The sequence below is a fragment of the Sorghum bicolor genome, chromosome 3 (assembly GCF_000003195.3).
Source record: "Sorghum bicolor cultivar BTx623 chromosome 3, Sorghum_bicolor_NCBIv3, whole genome shotgun sequence".
NCBI classification, from domain to species: domain Eukaryota; kingdom Viridiplantae; phylum Streptophyta; class Magnoliopsida; order Poales; family Poaceae; genus Sorghum; species Sorghum bicolor.
The window spans coordinates 68,351,261-68,372,657 of record NC_012872.2 but is presented as its reverse complement, the minus strand read 5'-3'; the positions used below and the strand labels follow the sequence as shown (position 1 = coordinate 68,372,657).

General features: G+C 45.6%; 4 protein-coding genes and 1 pseudogene across 6 annotated transcripts; 1 reads left to right on the top strand and 4 right to left on the bottom strand.

The window, feature by feature from the left end:
* On the top strand, positions 257-2,073 carry LOC8062377 (annotated as a pseudogene).
* LOC110433572 (fructose-1,6-bisphosphatase, cytosolic) lies at positions 1,982-4,935 on the bottom strand. Its single transcript, XM_021455975.1, has 11 exons — positions 4,372-4,935; positions 4,197-4,271; positions 4,040-4,101; positions 3,860-3,926; positions 3,383-3,496; positions 3,204-3,290; positions 3,041-3,111; positions 2,857-2,922; positions 2,628-2,714; positions 2,450-2,525; positions 1,982-2,325 (listed from the first exon to the last, which is right to left on the bottom strand). Exons 1-11 carry the CDS (start codon positions 4,576-4,578, stop codon positions 2,206-2,208), a joined length of 1,032 nt encoding a protein of 343 aa, XP_021311650.1. The 5' UTR covers positions 4,579-4,935; the 3' UTR covers positions 1,982-2,205.
* On the bottom strand, positions 5,752-10,028 carry LOC8062376 (VAMP-like protein YKT61). Of its 2 annotated transcripts, none has more exons than XR_002451060.1 (7): positions 9,624-10,028; positions 9,128-9,225; positions 8,571-8,675; positions 7,985-8,050; positions 7,372-7,458; positions 6,273-6,374; positions 5,752-6,040 (listed from the first exon to the last, which is right to left on the bottom strand). XR_002451060.1 is itself a non-coding variant. In XM_021455976.1 (7 exons), the coding sequence occupies exons 1-6, from the start codon at positions 9,847-9,849 to the stop codon at positions 6,324-6,326; spliced, it is 633 nt and encodes a 210-aa protein (XP_021311651.1). In that variant the 5' UTR covers positions 9,850-10,024; the 3' UTR covers positions 5,752-6,040; positions 6,294-6,323. The 2 variants fall into 2 exon arrangements, 1 of the variants encoding a protein (XP_021311651.1); XM_021455976.1 differs by having other exon boundaries at positions 6,294-6,374; positions 9,624-10,024.
* LOC110433573 (histone H3.2) lies at positions 10,230-10,937 on the bottom strand. The gene has a single exon (XM_021455977.1). The coding sequence runs from the start codon at positions 10,829-10,831 to the stop codon at positions 10,421-10,423; it is 411 nt and encodes a 136-aa protein (XP_021311652.1). The 5' UTR covers positions 10,832-10,937; the 3' UTR covers positions 10,230-10,420.
* On the bottom strand, positions 15,595-18,912 carry LOC8062375 (actin-7). Of its 2 annotated transcripts, none has more exons than XM_002456645.2 (5): positions 18,575-18,912; positions 17,517-17,586; positions 17,001-17,394; positions 16,311-16,924; positions 15,595-16,215 (listed from the first exon to the last, which is right to left on the bottom strand). In XM_002456645.2, exons 2-5 carry the CDS (start codon positions 17,571-17,573, stop codon positions 16,150-16,152), a joined length of 1,131 nt encoding a protein of 376 aa, XP_002456690.1. In that variant the 5' UTR covers positions 17,574-17,586; positions 18,575-18,912; the 3' UTR covers positions 15,595-16,149. The 2 variants fall into 2 exon arrangements, with proteins under 2 accessions (XP_002456690.1, XP_021312444.1); XM_021456769.1 differs by having other exon boundaries at positions 17,517-17,599; positions 18,575-18,866.

Sequence of the window (21,397 nt, the reverse complement as noted above, 5' to 3'; positions counted from 1 at the left end):
TCCTCACCGCACCGTGGAAAGAGAGACGCTTTGTTTAACCAAAAAGTTTTCAAGATTCCCCGTTACACCAAATCTTGTAGCACATGCATGAAACATTAAATATAGATGAAAATAAAAATTAATTATACAGTTTAGCTATAAATCACGAGACGAATCTTTTGATCCTAGTTAGTTCATGATTAGATAATATTTGTCACCAATAAACGAAGTGCTAGAGTACCGAAAACTTTTCACTTTTCGCAACTAAATAAGGCCAGACTCGATTATGTCGCATCATAGGCGTCATCATAGGCGTCGCGTCGAGGAAGCCCAAAGAAGTCGCGCGAAGCGGTGCGCCGTGGCAGCCCAACGCCGCGCGCCAGTCGCTGCCGAGCCCCATATATCTCGGGCACGCGCGCGCGGGCGCGGCCGGTCGGGCAAGACGAGCACGGCAGCACGCCACGGGACGCTTGGGCCCGCAGCGGGGGCAGCAGACCGTGTGCCAAAGCCGAACAAGCGAGCACGCGCAGCACGGGAGGCAGAGAAAATGAGCGAGGCGGACAGGCACGCGGTGGCCGACGGGGCGAGCCGCCCCGCCCCCCGGCTGAACGAGAGGATCCTCTCGTCCCTGTCGCGGAGGTCCGTCGCCGCGCACCCATGGCATGACCTCGACATCGGTGAGACAGCTCTCCCCGCGCGTTCTGTTTTCAGAGGCGTTTATTAGCTGCTCTCTCAGTGCTAACTCCCGATGCTCCTCCTCTCTGTACTACGTGCGTGCAGGTCATGACGCCCCCGCTGCGTTCAACGTTGTAAGTAACATAGCCTCACAATTTCTTCTTCTTCTTCTTCTTCTTCTTCTTCTTCTTCTTTGTTTCATGTACGTACGGCTGTGATCGTTGAGATAGGTCGTGGAGATCTCGAAAGAGAGCAAGGTCAAGTACGAGCTCGACAAGAAAACGGGGCTCATCAAGGTCAGTGTATACATATCTATATCTGCAAGTCAGCTCGCCATGGCCAGTGTCCACTGTCCAGTAGAGGCTTGAGAATCTGAGCGATCATGTCAGGTCGATCGCGTGCTGTACTCGTCGGTGGTGTAACCACACAACTACGGCTTCATCCCGCGAACGCTCTGCGAGGACAACGACCCCATGGATGTCTTGGTGCTCATGCAGGTGCGTGTACCTCCTGGGGGCTGGGGCTAACCAACCAGTGCCGACTTCTCGTTTCTTCAAGGGAAGCCTTGTACAGTTGTACTAGCTGAAGATGCAACCGTCTGTTATCAACTGATCATCACTTGCAGGAACCAGTTCTTCCTGGCTGCTTCCTCCGGGCCAGAGCGATCGGCCTCATGCCTATGATTGACCAGGTACCATCTATTCATGGCACATCAAATCCTGCATCTTTATGCCAGTTCTAGACTTCAGGTGAGAAATACGATTGCTCTGTTGTCGGATTCTCGGGGGAACAGGGAGAGAAGGACGATAAGATCATAGCTGTCTGCACTGATGATCCCGATACCGCCACTACAATGATCTCAACGAGCTCTCGCCTCATCGCGTCCAAGAGATCCGAAGGTTCTTCGAGGACTGTAAGCTGCCAGTCTTCAGCTTGCTTCTGTTTACAGATCTCGTCTTCCTGTTGCTGAATCCATGGCCCTCTCAAAAAAAAATGTTCAGATAAGAAGAACGAGAACAAGGAAGTTGCCGTCAACGAGGTGCAGCCTGCGAGCGCCGCCCGCGATGCCATCCAGTACTCCATGTTAGTGTCCAGACTAGAGCATTTTCAGGCCTCATACAGCATGGACTTTCCTCTGTCTCGAACAATCTATGACATGATCACACTTTTGCAGGGATCTCTATGCGCAATACATTTTGCAGAGCCTGCGACAGTAGTTTCATCATTTATATATGACACCTGAGCACCTCTTCTTCACCAGCACTTAGCGTGTGTGGATAACTCGAAGCAAACTATAAGTATGCTTAGGTTGGTAATAACACAAGGCTTTTAGGTGCTAGAGATGCATATGTGCATGCATGTATGTATATAATTTATGGATAACTCGAATCAAACTATGAGTATGTAACTTTTTTCGGAGGACCTTAGTTGCTTGTGAAGCTGTTCCGGGCCCCCATACTATATATTACACTGAATGTTACAAACTTACGACGACACCAAGGGAAGAAATGTCTGAATCAGGTCGATTTACACCTCATTTGGGTTCGCTGATCAAGCCGAGCTTGACTTTGCCTGCTCGGCATACAAGGCTTTGATTTCCTCCACATCGTCGTAGCTGCCGAGGAATATCGGGGATCTGTCGTGGATCTTGGTTGGGACTAGATCAAGAGCCTGCAGTGGCAATTCATCAACATATTTCGCCGCATCAAGGTACAGGTACTGAACAAGCAGCTCTATGGCAAGGGAGCAGAAATGCTCTGTTTTCTACAGAAAATAGAGGCGCGAAAATCCCTACCCGTTCTTTGCCTGTGAAGGACTGACCTCCAGCCTGCTCCATTAGGAATGACATGGGGAAAACTTCATACAGGACGCTGCAAAACCAAACCAATCGAGACAGGTTCAAGAGTGTTATGCAACTGGAGCCTGGAGGCAACGCCGTAACGGATGCCAAATGAGAGTAGGCGTCAGCTTACCGGAGCTTTCCATTTGGGCTCTTCTGGTCAGCAGGGTACAAAAATACACCTCCATATAGCAAGGTACGGTGCACATCAGCAACCATACTGTAAAAGTAAACCATCAACATCAACGAGTGTGTTTTAGTATCTGTATAAAACTATAAATAGTGTCATCCTTCATTATGTAAACTGTAAAGGGCGCATACGTTCACTTTTCCGGTGAAAATCTAGTGAAAGATCGACTCACCTTCCAATGTACCTCAAAGATTTTGGTGGCGTACCATCTTCGGGGTATTTGCACTTCTCCACAAACCTGTGAAATATGGTGTAAGCTATAGCTGGGCAGGGCGTTCTTAAGCAAGCAAGGAAGCATTATTTTTTTTTAGATAATGATGAAGTAAGGAAGCACTTTGAACACAAATGAGACCTACTTTGCAACAGGCACGTCCCAATTTTTGGCGTTCCCTTCATTGACTGAATAAATCTTCCCCTTCTTAGGTATCTGCACAAAGAGAGACATGAGTGGTAGACTGATAGTAATCAGTATTCTGTTTGCCTGAACAATTGAACAAGGACTGAAGCTAAAAAAATAACCTTGATGTCTGGGTGAGTTAGTATGAACTCGCCAAGTGAAGGATCAAGTGTGAAGCCATTGACACCACTTCCAGTGCTCAGAACAAGCTGGCATCAGATTAGTTGCACGCACATGTCAATTCAGATGGGACATTACAGATGATTGTCTTCAGAGGAGATGGATTCGAAGAATTGATTACCGTGCAGGAACTGCCATACATGCAGTATCCAGCGGCAAGCATGTCCTTGCCTGGTTGCAGTACGTCGGCCAGAGTGACATTGTCCTTGTCCTTGATCATATAAATCCCAAAGATCTACAAAACAAAAAGAATTTACTTGGAGGAAACTCATGTAAAGCAACATGAAGCCTTCTGAATTAAAAGCACAAACACTCAAGAACAGACATGGAAAAAAATAGAATTACAAAGGTGCAGTTTGTTACTACAAAATTTGTAAACGATCAAGTCGCGATGACAAATCAAGTCAGACGCAGAAGGCACGTTGTTGTGCTGTCAGCTTAAATTTCCAGTTATCTCAGACCCATAAATAATTCTAGAAAACTTGGTAACAAAGGAACAGTTAGTATTGCTTTTGATGTCGCTGTCTTGACATTATATTTTTGTAACGAAATTCTACGTTCCAATAAAAGCACCCAGAAAGATTTATTGTGTTCATACCGTTCCGATGGAGACGCCACAGTCGATGTTGGAGGAGCCGTCGAGGGGATCAAAGCAAACACAATACCTTCAATTTATAGAAAAGCGATGCATACATACATTTCATCAGAAACGGCCGGGTCACCAAGGTAGCAAGCAAGAAGAGCATACGTATAGGCAGCTCAAGTTCAGTCTGCTCACTTTCCACGTAGCTTAGGGTCCACGAACGTTGCTTCCTCGTCCTCCTCGGACACAAGGACGCACTGCATGCGTATGTACGCCGGCGCCGAGTCATCAGAAACAGAAAATACTCGGAACTCAAACGGACAATCGCAAATGGACAAGAAGGATTTCGTACGGTGCGACCGCTGCTGACGAGGGCCTTGACGAACACCTCGTTGGACAGGACATCCAGCTTCTTCTGCTCTTCTCCCTGTCGCACGCACGTACGTCGAACAACCAAGGCAATAAGGCATCGTCACATCTCGATCAATCTCTGATCTGAAGAGAAACTGCGAGATGCATGCACTTGCCTGCACGTTGGTCTCGCCGGCGAGCCCAATGAGCTGGGCGAGCCCGGCCTTGTTGACGGCGGAGGCGACGAACTTGCAGCCGAGGACGATGTGGGAGAGCAGGATGGTGAAGTCGCCGCGGGACTCTGGGTTCCGGCTCTGCTCGTTCAGCACGTGCCGCGTGATGGTCATCAGGTCCGTCCGGTGCGCGTCCGCCGCGTGGTCCATCTCGCCTCCGCTCCGCTTCGCTCCCTGGCTCTCTTCGGCTACCTTAGCTGGTGGTGGTGGTGTTGGTGGTGGTGACCACGCAGTGCAGAGCGCGCGGGGCACGACGAACGAACCGGCTCTGCTGATCCTCCCGCCGCCCACGGTATATTTACACTAGCTCGAGCTCCCCGCGGGGCGCCGATCGCGGGAGCTAGCTGGCAGTGGCAGGGTGTGGCAGTGGGAGTGGGACGGGACGTGTCTCTGTGGGGTGGGGTAGCGCGGCGAGCGAAAAAAGTGAGGCTGGGAGCCAAGGGTGGCGGAGCTCCAATGGAATCGGCGCCGAGGCCTATCCCTCTATCCGTTGCGCGGCTGGCTGGGCCGCCCGCGTCCAGCGGCTTGTGGTGGTGGTGCGGTGGCCTACGTAGCGCGCGGCAGGACGTAGGAAGGAAGGTAGGGGAGAGCGATTGGCATTAGAGACGAGAGCGAGGCTTTTTTGTCCCGTCGTGGTCGTGGCGCGTGCTACAGACGAGGACGCGGGCGGGGAGGCCCCAACGCGGGCAGGCAGGGGGGGGATTAGGATAGGACCAAGAAGGGCGTTAGCAACGGCCTGAAAGCGAGACGGCTCCGATGGCGTGGTGTGGTGTTGCGAAAAAATGGGGCACAATGGCAGCTCGCCTGATGGCCAGCCGGGCAGGGCCGTTACCGGTTACGGTACCTGCCTAATGGCCTGTCCCTTACGCGTGGAATATGCCTACGGTTCTCTGGTCCAACTTCGAGTGGCATGGCTGGGCTGCGAGGGCATCCTACAGATTGGACGCTTCACCTGCTTTTTTTTATTAAAAAAAAAGAGTATCGGGGAATCTGCTTTTTTTAAGAATATCCTGGTACCTGCTTTACAATTGCGTCGACGTACCGATTCTCTTTTGCCTTTGGTCTCCTGTCGAGACGGTTGGGAAGTAGTTTGTGAGCCTGACAACACAAGTTCGAGCAAGAGTGGCCGTCAGCATGGAAGGTTTCAGAAGGAACAAAACCATGTATGCGATTTGACAGTGTCTGTATGTCCAGGTAGTCGCAAGTAGCAAGACCAGCAAAGTGCGAGTGAAACAAGTACAAGCGTGCACCAAACTTGGTAGAGTTGTGTAAGAATGTGACATAAGCTGTGGATATCAAATGTGCTCCAGCAAACTCTGAGAATTTAACAGTACTGATAACTTCTGCAGTTTGAGGCAAGCCTTATATAGTACAATGAATGGTGTTAGTGGGTGCTACAAGGTTTCATCACTAAAGAATGATGAAAGTCCCTGGCCTGTTGGGAGAGCTGGAATTCTCGTAAGAAAACGGTACAATTCTGGTAGGTCTTGGAGAAAACTACAGCCTTCCAAACTGAGACCAATAGCACTGAGCTCGAGCCTTGCAACCACGTATCCACGCTTCATGGGCGACTTAACTTACAATAAATTAGCACAATATCGACCGTTTTTTTCTGAAAAAAAAGAATATAAAAACTAGCTGAGAATTTAATAATCAGATGGAAAGAGATCATGAGAACTAATAATAATTACTCCCTCTATTCCAAATTCTTAGGTGTTTTGGGTTTTTCTAGATACATTGCTTTTGCTATTTATCTAGACATAGTGTATACCTAAGTACATAGGAAAAACTATGTATCTAGAAAACCCAAAACGTCTTATAATTTGCAATGGATGGAATAAGACCTCAAAAACAGCATTAACCACCTTGCAACCATGATATGGAAGCGCCAAAGTTTAAAGTATTGTGCAGCATGAGTTTGTCTTCTTTGCCTGCTTGTAGAACATCTGAAACACAGAATAACATTTCTCAAGAATGTGAATACACAAGAACAAACTGTGACATAATGCATACTTATAAGCACAAATAAGCTGAAGAGCACTCAGAATTTTTAAGACTAAGTCACATACTCTGCATATCCGCAAACTGCAACTACTCTGGAATCTGAATTGCTATTAAAGAAATCCACATTACAACCTATGAGCCACACTCCACTTCCTCTAAAGCCATAGATAGATCATAATATACCCCAGGCAAACACTGCCACTTCAGCATTAGAGACTTTAGACTGACATGAATGATTGTGAGGATCGGGGTGAATGAAGTGTGCCGGAAACTAGCTTATGCACATCTGATGCATGTCTTAAGAGTAACTCACTCCATCCATCTATTCTATGATCAGAATATTTGCTAGGGCCAGGGCAGCAAGACCATGGAGAAGGAAAATTCTCATCGTTAACGTTAACTCACACAAGCATAAATGTTTGTTTCACGCATGGGATTGGACTACTCCCCAAGTGTAAGACATAGGATTTTAACTCCTAATGTATGCATGCAATAGGACGCTAGATGCCTGGGAGAATAGTGCCTCATTGATGACCCGAGTAAAACTAGCACCTGGGTACAGCTGCTGAGCATTACACACTTATCAATTCTGAAAACCTTTTTGTGCCTTATAAATTCATCAAACTTGGACGGAGGGAGTACTACTGAATACTGAGACTGACATAAAAGATGGCATGTCGATAATTTTCTTCTAAAACTCCCATAGATCATGATTACTACCTGGAGAAGTCAGTAATATACATCTAAAAGAGTATGTACACCTGAAGAACCACTATGTACAGGAGTATCTTTTTTTTTTGTGAATTAGTAAGAGTACCTGAAGTTGATCAGTACTTCGTTTATGACGGTGAAAATTAGCAGCAAATAGGGCTTTAACACATTTTACGCTTTAACAGCTAAAAGAAAATAATTTATCCGGCGAAGTAAAGATAGGATTACCTGTGAAGCAGCACTTAGATCAGAGCTTTTCTCAACCAAGCTATCCAATCTCTCTCCTCTGGCAAGGACACTCTCAATAGTTTTATGCTGTTAAAATATTAAAGCATAAAGGACACACAATTAGCAATTGTTGTCAGATTCCTATATATTCAAAGATTTGCTAGCACAGACTAAAGTATGCACATAAGGTCATAAAAGAAACATCACGTATGTTTGAGCAAGCTTGCGTTTCTTTTTTACAAGATGTAGAACTGTTCATACTCAACTATATTACCCAACTGCAATGAAAATAAGTTCAGTTTGAACCACTACTGAAGACACTCTTGGCTTTAGATCTAAAACATTCTAGATCAAGTACCAGCACAAGCATGAAGCGACTAAGGCCTAATGCTCCGTGGCTTGGATGTAAGCTCATCTATATATAGTGCCAGGCTGCCAGCGGAAGAAGGCATAATGCTACAGCTAAAGTGGATATTCTGTAAAGAGAGACAATACTCAAAGGTATATGTTATGCTATAGCAATGAATCGTAATCCAACAGTACTTAGTACATGAGACATTCTGCAAAACTGAAAATATGTAAGCAATGAAAGATTTAAATACATCACACTTACAAGTATAATTTTTGTTTCATCCAAGTCCCTCTGGATTTTCATTAATTTGTCAGCTTCCGCAGGGTCCTAAAAAATTATGAACATATCATGAGTAATGTGAATATGCTTCCTTATGAGGCAGATAGGGTGTAAAGGGATACATGCATAATCCAGTATCAGCCACAAAACAATAACCAATTTCATTCAACCACAAGCATCACAAGATGTATCACATGACATAATTACTTCAAAAAATTAGCATGTTCCTTCTGGGCAGTCATCAGAGCAGTCCAGCTGGACAACTCTTTATCAGTAATACAGTGATTTGACAATCTGGAACAACCAGATATTTATACATTCAACTCATACAATATAGTGTGCAATAAGACAATCCCAAAACAATCTTGTGGCATCCAAAATAAACACGTCACATTGCAATGATGATACCAGAAACAAACATATTATTGGAATTCATTCCGTTTATATGACCTTTTCATAGAAAACAACCCAAAGTTATTAGCACCAACAATAGATGCTGATAATTTATACAAGGTTCACAATCAATAAATGGGCTCAAAGTACTTATGTTTCACATGAAGGTTTGAACCTGAAATTTTGTCAAGGCATCTGTCAGGAAAGCCCACTCTTGAGTTCCATCTGCAGTAGCAGATTTCCAGGAGTCCCCAAAAGCCTTCTGGTACTCATCAAGAACCTTCATGAAATCCGTCATATTAACATCTGAATCTCATAAAGGGACTACAAAGAAGTGCAGCATTTTGATAATTGATAAGGACTGCTCAGTTAGTTACTGAATCTCATAAAAGAAGCACAGCATTTTGATAATTGATAAAGACGACTGCCATTAGTTTTCAACCAATAAGGAAAATTAAGGAACTAGCAAGGAGCACACAGTTTTGACACTGGCAGCGATCAATGCACAGAACATTGTAGCTGTGTTCAGTGCAACTGCAACTATGGAGTATGCTGTATGCTAACAAGCAGCAAACTAATACCTTCATTCATACAACTCACCAGTTTTTATACTAACAATGTTATGAGACACTGTTCAGATTAACAAGCTTTAAATTGAAATGAATGAATACAATTGGTAAAATGAACTTCAACCAAAAGCAAAGGCAAGTCAGCATGAATAATGGTTGGTACCTTATTCAGGAGAGAAAATGCACTTCGTACAGGATAGTGATCATCCATGAATGCCACCGCACAAAGCCCATTTCTGTTGTGGGAGTGGACCTTGTATTCTGAAATGAAAAGATATTGTACGTCACAACAGCATGCCGAAATCAACAACAAAATTTATTCCAAATCGCTAAAAACAAACAGGGTCAGCCATAAATGTTTTGATCGCCTAGCTACAAGACGCAAGTGCAAATGGTTCAAGCGTTGCTCGTATTCCCTTCAGATGACAAAGAGTGAGGCCAAACACAAATTCAGCAATACGATCAGTTGCAACATTCGATGCATCAACACTTCAACAGACAGCACTACTTCCCCCACACGCAGCACAAACAATCTTGCTACTCCTTCCTACGGCCATCAAACCACCAGTGGATCTATATCCGAAGGCTGCCCATGGACAATTTATTACGAAGCACGGATCTCATGGGATCCGAAAGCCGATCAGATCTGAGGAGGTTACCTTCGTGCTGGACGGACTGCCGCTGGCCTGGCTGGGTGCGCTGAGCGACGGTGCGGGCAACGAAGACGATGAATTCGCGGGCGGCGCTGCGCTGGAAGTAGCCGAAGTGGCTGACGTCCGTCGCGTTCGCGAGCACCACCGCCTCCGGGCCCGACTCGCCGCCGGACGAGGAGCTCCCGGCTCCGGAGGTCGACGGCTTCAGCACCAGGAGCGCCGTAATCTTCATCCCTTCCACGGAAAGATCCACGCGCACTCTACCTCTTGGCTGCCCCAAGACGACTGGATGGACGGAGATCGGAGCCGAGAACGAATATAAAGCAAGCGCCCTTTCCCCTTCTCAACCCACTCGCAGCACGAAAACAAAACGATTCCCACAGAAGGGGAAGGTCTGACAGCGGGCCCAGCTTGACAGCGCAGAACCAACTTGTCTACATCATGTACAAGACCAACTCCCTAGTCTGAACACGGAACGCTCGGCATCAACGCATAAAAAAATCGTGGCGAAGTTGCTGAAAAACGTCGACCCACTACTAGATGCATCCGAATTAATCACACAAATATAAAATACATTGCACGCTGGAAACAAAAAGGATGCAAACAGAGAAATTTGGGAGCTGATAACTGACGACTTCATTACCATTGCATCATGATAGTTAAATTACAGCAGTGAACAACCAACTTCTGCATGATCCGACCAACACAAACTAATAAAGAACCCAGCACATCTCTACACCTTCTGATCCGACACTGATGACAGAAACTAGGACTACTACTTCCTCCTCCACGGTGACGACGCTCTAGGCCCTCTCCCCACGGATGCGGCGGGCGAGCTGGATGTCCTTGGGCATGATGGTGACGCGCTTGGCGTGGATGGCGCAGAGGTTGGTGTCCTCGAAGAGCCCGACGAGGTAGGCCTCGGCCGCCTCCTGCAGCGCGGCGACGGCGGAGCTCTGGAAGCGGAGGTCAGTCTTGAAGTCTTGAGCGATCTCCCGCACCAGGCGCTGGAACGGCAGCTTGCGGATCAGCAGCTCCGTGCTCTTCTGGTACTTGCGGATCTCACGGAGCGCGACGGTGCCGGGGCGGAAGCGGTGGGGCTTCTTCACCCCGCCGGTCGCCGGGGCAGACTTGCGCGCCGCCTTCGTCGCCAGCTGCTTCCTCGGCGCCTTGCCGCCGGTGGACTTCCTCGCCGTCTGCTTCGTGCGGGCCATCGAGTGAGTGGGGAGGGAGGCTTGGGCTTTGCTTCGCCGGAGGATTCTTCTGCTGGTGATTGCTCGGGAGATTGAGATTGCTGGGTGAGATGGAGTTGGGAGCGGCGGGTGATTAAATAGGGGGACTTGTGGGCGGGAGAGTGGGAAATTTTGGGGGCAGCGGCGGGGCCTCGTGGAGGGAAATGGGGTTTCGAGCGTTGGATTGGAGGAGGACGGACGGCCTGGATTGGGTTTGCGGCTAAGCACGCGGATCGTGGCGGAGCGATCCGTGGGAATGTGGTTCCTGCGTTCTGATTGGCTGGAATACGAAGAGAAGGGTGGTGTGTGGGGCGATCCGTGGGGAGGGATTCCTGCATTGTGATTGGTTGGTTAACGCGTTGCGCGGACTGTGTTGCCTGGGTCTGCTTCTGGTTTCACCGTTCCACCCGCAACTCCGCAAGAAAAATTCATTTTGCAACCTTGTTTAGTTTTTAAAAAAATATATAAAATTTTTCAGATTATTCGTCATATTAAATCATACGGCACATATTATGAAATATTAAATATAGATAAAAATAATTAACTATACAGTTGACTTATAATTTACGATACAAATATTTTGAACCTAGAGTCTATAATTGAATAATATTTTTAAATACAAACAAAAGTACTACCGTGTCTATTTTGCAAAAAAAAAAAATAGAACCTCACAAAAGTCTATTCATATTATCCAACTCGTGAGTCTTTTCTCAATAAAAAATATTAAACTTGCCACAAATTGACATAGAACTTTAAAAAATATTTCTAGTTCTTGAAAAAAAACACTACCACTAAAAAAACTTGACATACTAGTGATTACCCATGCGGAAACTAGAATACTATATTGATAGCTAAATGTATCAAACTGTTGTTAAACCCTAATACAAGAAAGACATTTGACGCAAAGTTTTCAGTGGCAAGAGCATACAAACAATTAAGTGGTCATAGGACAATTCACAAAAGCTTCAAATGGGTTTGGAACAGTTCATGTCAAAATAAACACAAAGTTTTTGCCTGGCTGTTTCTTAAGGACAGATTAAGCACCAGAGAGCTCTTAAAGAGGAAAAATATTGAACTGCAAGATTACAGTTGTGTACTATGTAGTTCCTTGACTGAGGAATATCTACTTCATTTAATGGTTCAATGCCCCTTTGCCTCAACCTGCTGGAATTGGATTGGTTTGCAAGTTTCTGACCAGCAAGACCTATTTCAGAATCTGGAGAGTTTGAGAAGACAGCTGCAAGTTCCCTTCTACATGGAAATCATTATACTCATGCGTTGGGCCATCTGGCATGTAAGGAATGGCCTCATCTTCAATAACAGATTGCCTACGATCAATGAAGCCAAAAGACTCTTCAAGTCTGAAATGGTGCTACTTTTGGTGCGTGCAAGAAGAAGTTACTTTCCCTGGATTGAATTATGGATAAACAATCTAGTGTAATTTTCTTAGTTTGGTTGATTTTCTTCATTTCTTTTTTTGTTTCCTGATTTGTCTCCCCCCTCCCCTCCTCTTAGCTCTGTAAAAACGCTTCCTTTTTTGCCTTTTTAATTCACCAGTAGGGGTGCGCCCCTCCTGTTCATTCAAAAAAAAATTTGGTCTCACACTGATTAGAACTAAATCGACTAGTAAGCCTGTAGCCTATACACATAGTGGGGGAGATGAATGCAGGGAGGGCAACCATCAAGACGTTAACACAGAATTGGCGCTCACAGTTCGCACTAAAGACTGATGAAAACGGATCGGATATGAACGGATATCATTGATATTATATTTGTTTTCATATTTTTGGTCAGATTCGGATTCAAATACGGATAATATTAACAATGTCGGATAAAATACGATTAGATGTCGACATCATAAATATATGACTCAAGTATTCGGATACGGATACGGTATCGGATATTGAACATTCGGACTCAGATACGGACATATCTGAACCTCTCTAAACTAATTATGTCTTGAATACGATCGAAAAATATTCATACCATTTTCAACAAACACCTCATGAGAAGGCCTATGTGAAAGACAACAAGGTTACCCTTGGATCGGCAAGCCGATAAATCTCACTGAGAGGGGAGTTGGTCAATCAGGTGTTGGAAGAGGTAAAGTTGGGAGAAAATGGTACTACGTTGATTTCTTGATTGATCATGTGTTGATAACCTCAATCTATTGTTATCCTCTAATGCATATAAAGGGGGTTATCTTATCCCTGCCAAAAACCTTTTTAAAGTGAGATATGTAAATTTCTGACAAGTCTTTATCAAAATTGGATTGATATGGACTCGAACAGGCCAATGATTAATAAAATCAACCTTGGACCTTTTTTACTATGTTTTATCATTTTTGCCCTATTTTAACCCCTTTTGATTGCAAGTAATTTCCAAATCTAAGTTTGAACTCCCCAAATACTTTTTTTGCTTAGGATAGTGGAGTTGAATTGAGACACTAAAATTTAGTCGCAACAAACCATAACATATGCATTTCTATCATACCTCTTGTGGTTCTTGTCCTAGAGCTAGAAGATTCACTTAGTCCTTAGGACCAACATACTAAACATGTTTTCCACAAAAGGGCACACTAAGATATTGTTTTTTAACTAGTGCATAATTAAACTCTACAGACAAGCACACTCTAGCATGCAATCCAAGTTGTTGTTGTCACACATGTTTTTTGCACACATCCTATAACTAGCCTCTAAGCTAGAACACAACCTCAACTCTTAGTCCATGTTTGAGCTCCACCATATATGCCCCTTGACACCAAATCTCTTCCAATCATTATGTTTGCACAACCGACCAAAGACATAGAATCACACAATCTCCCGAGTCATCTGGACACTTTTAATCACAGTGTAGACTCATTAGTAATGGAATCTCATAATAGATAGCATTGTCATCCGATATAATCACGATATTGGATTGCGAACCAAAGCTAGCAATGAGTCACAGAGTCTCACCACCTCTACCTGATTCCAGCCGCCATGGTGTCATGTGTACTACAAATATGCTTCCCTAAGGGCGAGAGTCTTCTCGTCCCTCACACATTGATACAACACCGCTCTGCATCACACATGGAGGGTTGCCACCTCATCTTCGTCATCAGAAGTTCGCATATACATCAAGTACTCCAACTCACGATACTAAAACTCTTATTGGTGTCTAAACTCACATACAACACGACCACTCTTGTATGTGTGTCTCTCATGTCACCACATGCCCTAAACACTATATTTCTCACTTTTATCTTCCCTAAGCTCCTTAGCCCATTCAATGGCCAAAAGGCACTAGAATAGCCCGCAAGCTTAGGGATAGCCATTACTAACCATTGAAAAAAGTGACCAATGGCCACCTGGGGAACAGATGGACCGAAAAATCTGCAAGTCTTGGTAAGACAATCTAGTGCATGCATCTACACAGTGCACCTCCATTGGCTTGTTGTGAAGCTTCAACGACTATCTGATGGCATCATCCGGTGGTTGTCCAAGCGTTCACCTTGCACCCATGACTATGTTGTTCTCTGAACACATCTTCATTCTTCACACCGAGTTCTCAACAATTAACAACTGTCTGACAAATGTTTGGTGCTCACAACACCACTTGGCTTGACCATTTGTCACATTCATTTGAACAGTTCCTCATGAAATCTAGCCTATGTTCTCTTGTCCACCTATTGAGCTTGAATGAGCCTAACTCTTGATGACTGAGATTCTCACATTCACATCCTCTTTCTTGATGATGCCTAACTCTTGAGCAGTCTCAATTGTGAGTCCTCGCTTGTAATACTTGATTCTTCATGGATCATTGCCTCTGATCTTGAGCCTGTGATGCTTTGTTTGACCACCAATTGATCTTCATCTTCAATCTTGACATCTTGATCGTCCTGGAGATGTCTTCATGGCCTAACGTTATACTTGATTGTCCAAACCATAAACTAGCCACGCATGTCAACTTGTCCTCGATTCCTTTTGTCATTAACTTTTTGAGGTCATCAACTCCTAGAGAGTAAATTAAAGTGGTTTAATTATTTAACGTATTAATGAAATGATTCATCTAAATATTCTTGATGTGCTTGCAGCTTCGTATACAGTTTTTTTTTAAATCTCTTGCATGTGCTGCTCTACCAAATAGGGACAAACCCCTATATAACACGTTTATTTTAGCTAGAGATTATATATTCTAATTATAATTCCTAGCCCAAACAAGCGCTACGTATTGACTATAGTTTTTCTAGGTAAACCGGGGGGCACGCCCCTACCGCGACTTGGCTAAAATAGCTAAAAAAAGCTGCTGCTGATGGTTTCTTTGACTACAAAATAGTGCTGATAAGTTTAAACAAACAGGGCGTTACAAAGTGGCTTGGTTGGTTCACACCCTGACAGCTTGTTTGGTTCATGCCCTTCAAAATTCCCTGCTAGGAGTAGCATTAATCCTAGCCCCAGACGCGCAAAATCAGTTTGGGAGCAACGCCTGCACCAAACAAGTTTGAAAACAAGTTTGTCCGAGAACGATGCGTACACCACACAAGTTTGTCCGAGGGCAATCCAAATAGCCCCTCAATCATGCTAGTTTACATTTCTAAAGTTCAACAATCTGCTCAGACCGAGCTTTTACCTGATTGTGGCATACATACTTATCAACTTTGCCATTGTTCTTACAAAAAGGTTCTCAAGGACATGCAATATTATCTAACCGAGTCATGCAAGCGTGCTAATCTTGTCTTTTGGCTAACTCCGAAACTCGCATGGTACTCGAAGTAAATCCAAGGCATTATATGATTATAAATGAAGTTTGATCCAACAGTATCTAAGACATTTGAAGGATAAACAATTTATCCCTATACAAACAATAACACCTGTTTCATGAAAAGGAATAAAACAAACAGCTCCGAGTACAAATCATCAAACACCCATGCCACGCTGGGGTGCTGGCCACCAAATGCGAACTCTGTTCCATGTACTGAAGTGCAGAAACCAAAAGCTCTCAAAGACTCAAACTGCATGGGCGACAGCCGACACCCTTGCGTCGTGTAAAAACCCAGATCAACTGCACACATCAGGAACGCCCTGATATGGTGCTGTTGGGGGAAAAAAAACTAAACTGACCTGACGATCTATACTGCTGAAGTAATGCACATGTTTCTTCATGTAGAACATCGATCGACTTTACCACCTTTCACAATACTCCATGGTCAACAGCCCTTCAATGATCCAGAAAGAACCAAGAATGCTAGAGAAACCATGGGACAATCTTGCATCCCAATTAACTGAAAATACAAGTAACAGATAAACTGCTCCAGAAATTCAGAAGCACTTCATGTGGACGATGCCCGGACCAGATTCATCATACTCTGCCTTGGAGATCCACATCTACAAAACAATAACAACAATAAATCAAATTTCCTATACAATAGAACTGCAAAGCAAGCAGAAACTTCGCATTTAGATTTTGAGACAGTAACAACCTGCTGGAAGGTACTGAGGGAGGCTAGAATGGAGCCACCAATCCAAACACTGTACTTCCTCTCTGGGGGAGCAACCACCTTCACCTTCATGCTGCTGGGGGCAAGTGCAGTGATCTCCTTGCTCATGCGGTCACCAATACCAGGGAACATAGTGGAGCCACCACTGAGGACAACATTACCGTACAAATCCTTTCTGATATCGACGTCACATTTCATGATGGAGTTGTACGTGGCTTCATGGATGCCAGGAGATTCCATGCCAATGAAGGATGGCTGGAATAGCACCTCAGGGCATCTAAACCTTTCTGCACCGATTGTGATAACCTGTCCATCGGGCAGCTCGTAGCTCTTCTCAACGGTGGAGCTGGTCCTGGCAGTCTCCAGCTCCTGGTCATAATCAAGGGCAACGTAGGCAAGTTTTTCCTTGATGTCCCTGACAATTTCTCGCTCGGCGGTCGTGGTGAAGGAGTAACCCCTCTCAGTAAGGATCTTCATCAGGTTGTCGGTAAGGTCACGACCAGCAAGGTCCAATCGAAGAATAGCATGAGGAAGCGTGTACCCTTCGTAGATGGGGACAGTGTGACTCACACCATCACCAGAGTCGAGCACAATACCTGCAGAAATATTGTTGTCACTCACTACACTGCTATCTCAATGCTGACATGAAATAGGTTTAATGCAGTAACATACCAGTTGTTCGACCACTGGCGTACAGGGAAAGAACGGCCTGGATGGCCACATACATTGCTGGGCAGTTGAACGTCTCGAACATGATCTGGGTCATCTTCTCCCTGTTTGCCTTGGGGTTCAGAGGAGCCTCGGTCAGCAGTATAGGGTGCTCCTCAGGTGCCACACGAAGCTCATTGTAGAAGGTGTGGTGCCAGATCTTCTCCATGTCATCCCAGTTGCCAACAATACCATGCTCGATTGGGTACTTCAGTGTCAGAATACCTCTTTTGGACTGAGCTTCATCGCCCACATATGCATCCTTTTGGCCCATGCCCACCATCACACCAGTGTGGCGTGGCCTGCCTACAATGCTAGGAAAGACAGCTCTTGGTGCGTCGTCACCAGCAAAACCTGCCTGTTTGGCATCAAGATCCCATCAGTTTATTAAATCAGAAATGAATAAACAGGCAAAAGGAAACTGAAACAAATGTATGGTAGTGGTAGCTAAAAAATTGACAGCCAGACAAGAGAACCAACCTTGACCATTCCAGTGCCATTGTCACACACAAGGGGCTGGACATCCTCTTCAGCCATTCCTCAAAGTGTTCTGCAGCAGAATGCTATATTCAGAATGTATTTGAGTTTATCTGCAGCGGTGTTAATCACTAAAGTGTCCATGGAGTCAGGTAAACCCCACAAAAAAATATCAAATTGCAATATGGCAATCATCAGTCAAAACTAATGTGCACAACTGTTCATTTTTTAAGAAACTGATACTTTACTTTGCGTTAAAAAAGCGGATACTTGACTTATACAAGTATAAGCTTTCAAGCAATTCGCAGAGACGACCAGACTTTGGTGCCAGCTGATAATACAAATTATTCATTATCTTGATACTTGATCGGCCACAAATTTCTCTGCTACCATTATACCATGCATGTTTCATTTTTTTATGGTGAGCAAGCATCACACGTATGTACCGAATTGGCTGAAACCACACTCCTATTTGGGTAAGAGGATGACGGGGGCCAATTTGGTTGAGGAAAATTATTAACTGAATATTTGAGTCACATTTCATCTGAATCATCGACAGAAACAGTGTGGTTTCACCTGCTTGAGATCACCTCCAGTTCTTCACAAAGTGATCTGAAAGCAATTTGCGGGTTCTGCTACTCTGTTATGGATCAGCATAGCACATATCTTAGCACATGCTGATTGCTGAATCATATATACACCTACGAACTGACTGAGTAACTGGACATTAAGTTCCATCACACAAACAGGGAATCCAATCAAACACCACAGACCGGCAGTTTTTGCCGGCAGTTTTTGCTCGTTATATGCTGGATCACTCAAACTACCCATATGCGGTAGTTTTGCTCATTATTATATGCTGGATCACTTTGAACCATATCAGACCGCCTATCCGAATTCTAGAGCCGAAACAAACATGACAAAAACAACAAAATCGACATGAAAAACCGAAGTCAACACCGACGGGAAGCTCGAGCGGGGACCAATCGAACCGACTGTCTACAGCCGATCGCTTCCTCGGATAAAATCGGTGCGAGAGCAAGGGGGAAACACGGGTATACCTCGGCGTCGTTGACGAGGCTGCGAAGGGGATCGGATCGCTCGCCCTTGGGCAGTTGGGGCTCGCTTCTGGAGAGCTCCGGTGACGCGAGCGTGAGAGCGAGACGAGACAAATGGGAGAGCGGCAGCCAAAGTTGGGGAACAGGGGAACCTCTTTATACGAGCCCGCCTGGTTGGACTGGTCTGCTGCTGCACGCGCTGGCTGCGGATGCCCAGCGTCGTTGGGAAGCCGCCTGCCACCGTGTCTCGGCACGGCATGACAGCAGCGCTGGCGAGCGCAGGGACGACCCGGCCAACAGCTCGCTCTCTCTGACCTCGCCCGTGCCGGCTGCCGGGTCAATGGAGACGCAGCGGCCGCCAGATGAAACAAAAATCTGCGCAGGCGGACGGCGGCCGGACCGCGAAGCTTTCGGTGCGAATCCGGCGCACGTCCTCGTCGGATGATATGGGCGGGTGGTGGGGCACGGGCGGCGGCCGTGCTCCGTGGGCTGGTGGACCCAGCCGTCGCTGGCAGAAGCAGCAGGCGCCAACTAACGCGACCGGTCCGGCCCACTCATCGTCACCGTCGCCAACCGCCCGAGAATAAGATTCGAGACTTCTAGACTTGTCGAAAGGCCCACAGATTTGTTTCCTTTGGCCCAAAGGCTCTAGGATCGCGACCGAGCTGGGCCGATTGTTATTACTGTATTATTTTCTTTCGCCCCCGGCCAGTCAAAAATACTCGCGGAGAGCACAACAGGATCGCACTGTTCGTTTTTCGAGCAGAATCACATGGAATGTCTTTGAAGACTTTTCAGAGGAGCCCGTATCACATTCCATCCACGCTCGAGTTCCATCTGCTCACCCTTTATCAAGTGCGATCTGAGCTCAAAGATCTACGTATTACAAATTCAGAGCAAAGCGACAAGACAGGCAAGTTCGACGTCAGCCATTACTCACCTCCGACCATGTTCATCAGATGATCGCGATTCCTAGCATCCCTGTGATTGGTATATGTGTCCTAAAACCTACGAGAATTAGTAATAGTAATGCAGTCTCGGTATTCGCTTTCGACTCCAGGCAGTCCAGGTAGTCGGGGTGTAACAGGTACTTGTTCCTGCACCGGTACAAGGTCGCACTGTCCTTTTTTTCTAGCAGATTCCACATGCGATATTTTCGAAGGTTTATGGAGGAACCCGTGTATCACGTTCCACTTTCGAGATAACTCTTTTCACCCTTTATTACCACAAGTGCGATCTGAGCTCAAAGATCTTTCACAGCAGAGCAGAGTCAGCTAGCAGAGGCCACGAGACAGGCATGTTCAACGTCGACCATTTGCTCATGAGAACAAATCCTCATCGGATGATCGCGATTTCCAGCACCCGTGTCTGCTGCCTGTGCCCTAAAAAACGGCTAGCTACGAGGTAAGCTAGCTACTACGACGTCAATTTTACCCTCACATCAAGGCCTACTACTACCGACGAGTGGTAAACCGTTTCATTCATGCCTCGTGACTCGGGATGGCAACAAGGAGCGCAGCAATTGGAGCCCTGGTACTTATCAAACGCGATAGTTTGAGAGCGTGGGATCGACGGCAATATTATCTGTGAGCCGAAACTGCCCGCACCACCGCCGAATCACTCTCGTTTAGAAACCGCAAAAGCGCGAAACCAAACTCCCCGGGAGTTAACAAGTCCAATGATTGACTTTTTCCAGCTGCTCAAAGTGGCAATAATTCGCACGTTCTTTTCCGGGAGATCTGACGCGATTCCATCATCTTTTCCTTCCCTTCCTTCCTCTGACGCCGGAACAGCAACGCGCATGCACCGGTGAACAAGGGGGGTGATACATCGTCGGTGCTTTCAGCACTCGACCGCGCGCATGATAAGGCGATACGCAAATACTACGCCTGACGCGGTGACGCCTCACCACACCAGCATGGGCAAAAAGCCCGGTGCTTTCACCAACAGTGGCTGCATTATTGGCGTCCTGCAACTGCGTCGAGCCACACGCCCGCCTGATGCTTCCGCTAGTGGAAGGCCCGGGGAGAAGCCATTACGCGGGGCAATAATTCCATTTCATTTCGCCGACGGGCGACGGCCCAGCCAGCAGCTCCCACTCTGGACGGGCGGGGGGAAGTTTCCATTTTCCAAACGGTCCGAGTCAAAAGCGTGCTTCATGCTTCCGCAATTATTTCAGCGGTTTATTGCGATGAACAGCGCTAAACCAAGCAAAGTTCTGCACCGAGGAGGGATGGTATGGTTTACAAGCAAACGATGGAAGATAGCACATGGTATTATGAGTAAAAAAATCGTATGTAAGTCTGACTTTTTTTTTCATGAAACGGTTGCAGCATCACCATTCGGAGGTGGTGGAAGTCGGTGATCCTTAGGATGGACGTTTCTGTCTCTCATTAGATGTAGTGCTCAACTGACAATTCTTTTGTTGTTGCCACGGAGAGTGGTTCCACATTTACGGTTTTTTAAAATAAATACTGTTTAGTAATACATAATATAACAAGGCCTTGTTTAGTTCTCCATTAAAAAACTTTTTACTCTCTGATCGAATCTTTCGACACATGCATAAAGCATTAGACGTAGACGAAGAAAACTAATTGAACAGTTTGATCGTAAATCGCGATATGAATCTTTTAAGCCTAATTAGTTCAAGAGATTAATTAGGTTTAATAAATAATTTACAGACGAGCTATGTAATTTATTTTTTAATTAGCCTATGTTTAATACTTTAAATATATGTCAACGTATCTGATGTGATATTAAAAAAAACTTTTTTGAACTAAACAAGACCTAATTGTAAAAATAGGTGTTGCTTTTACTGTCGGCTTT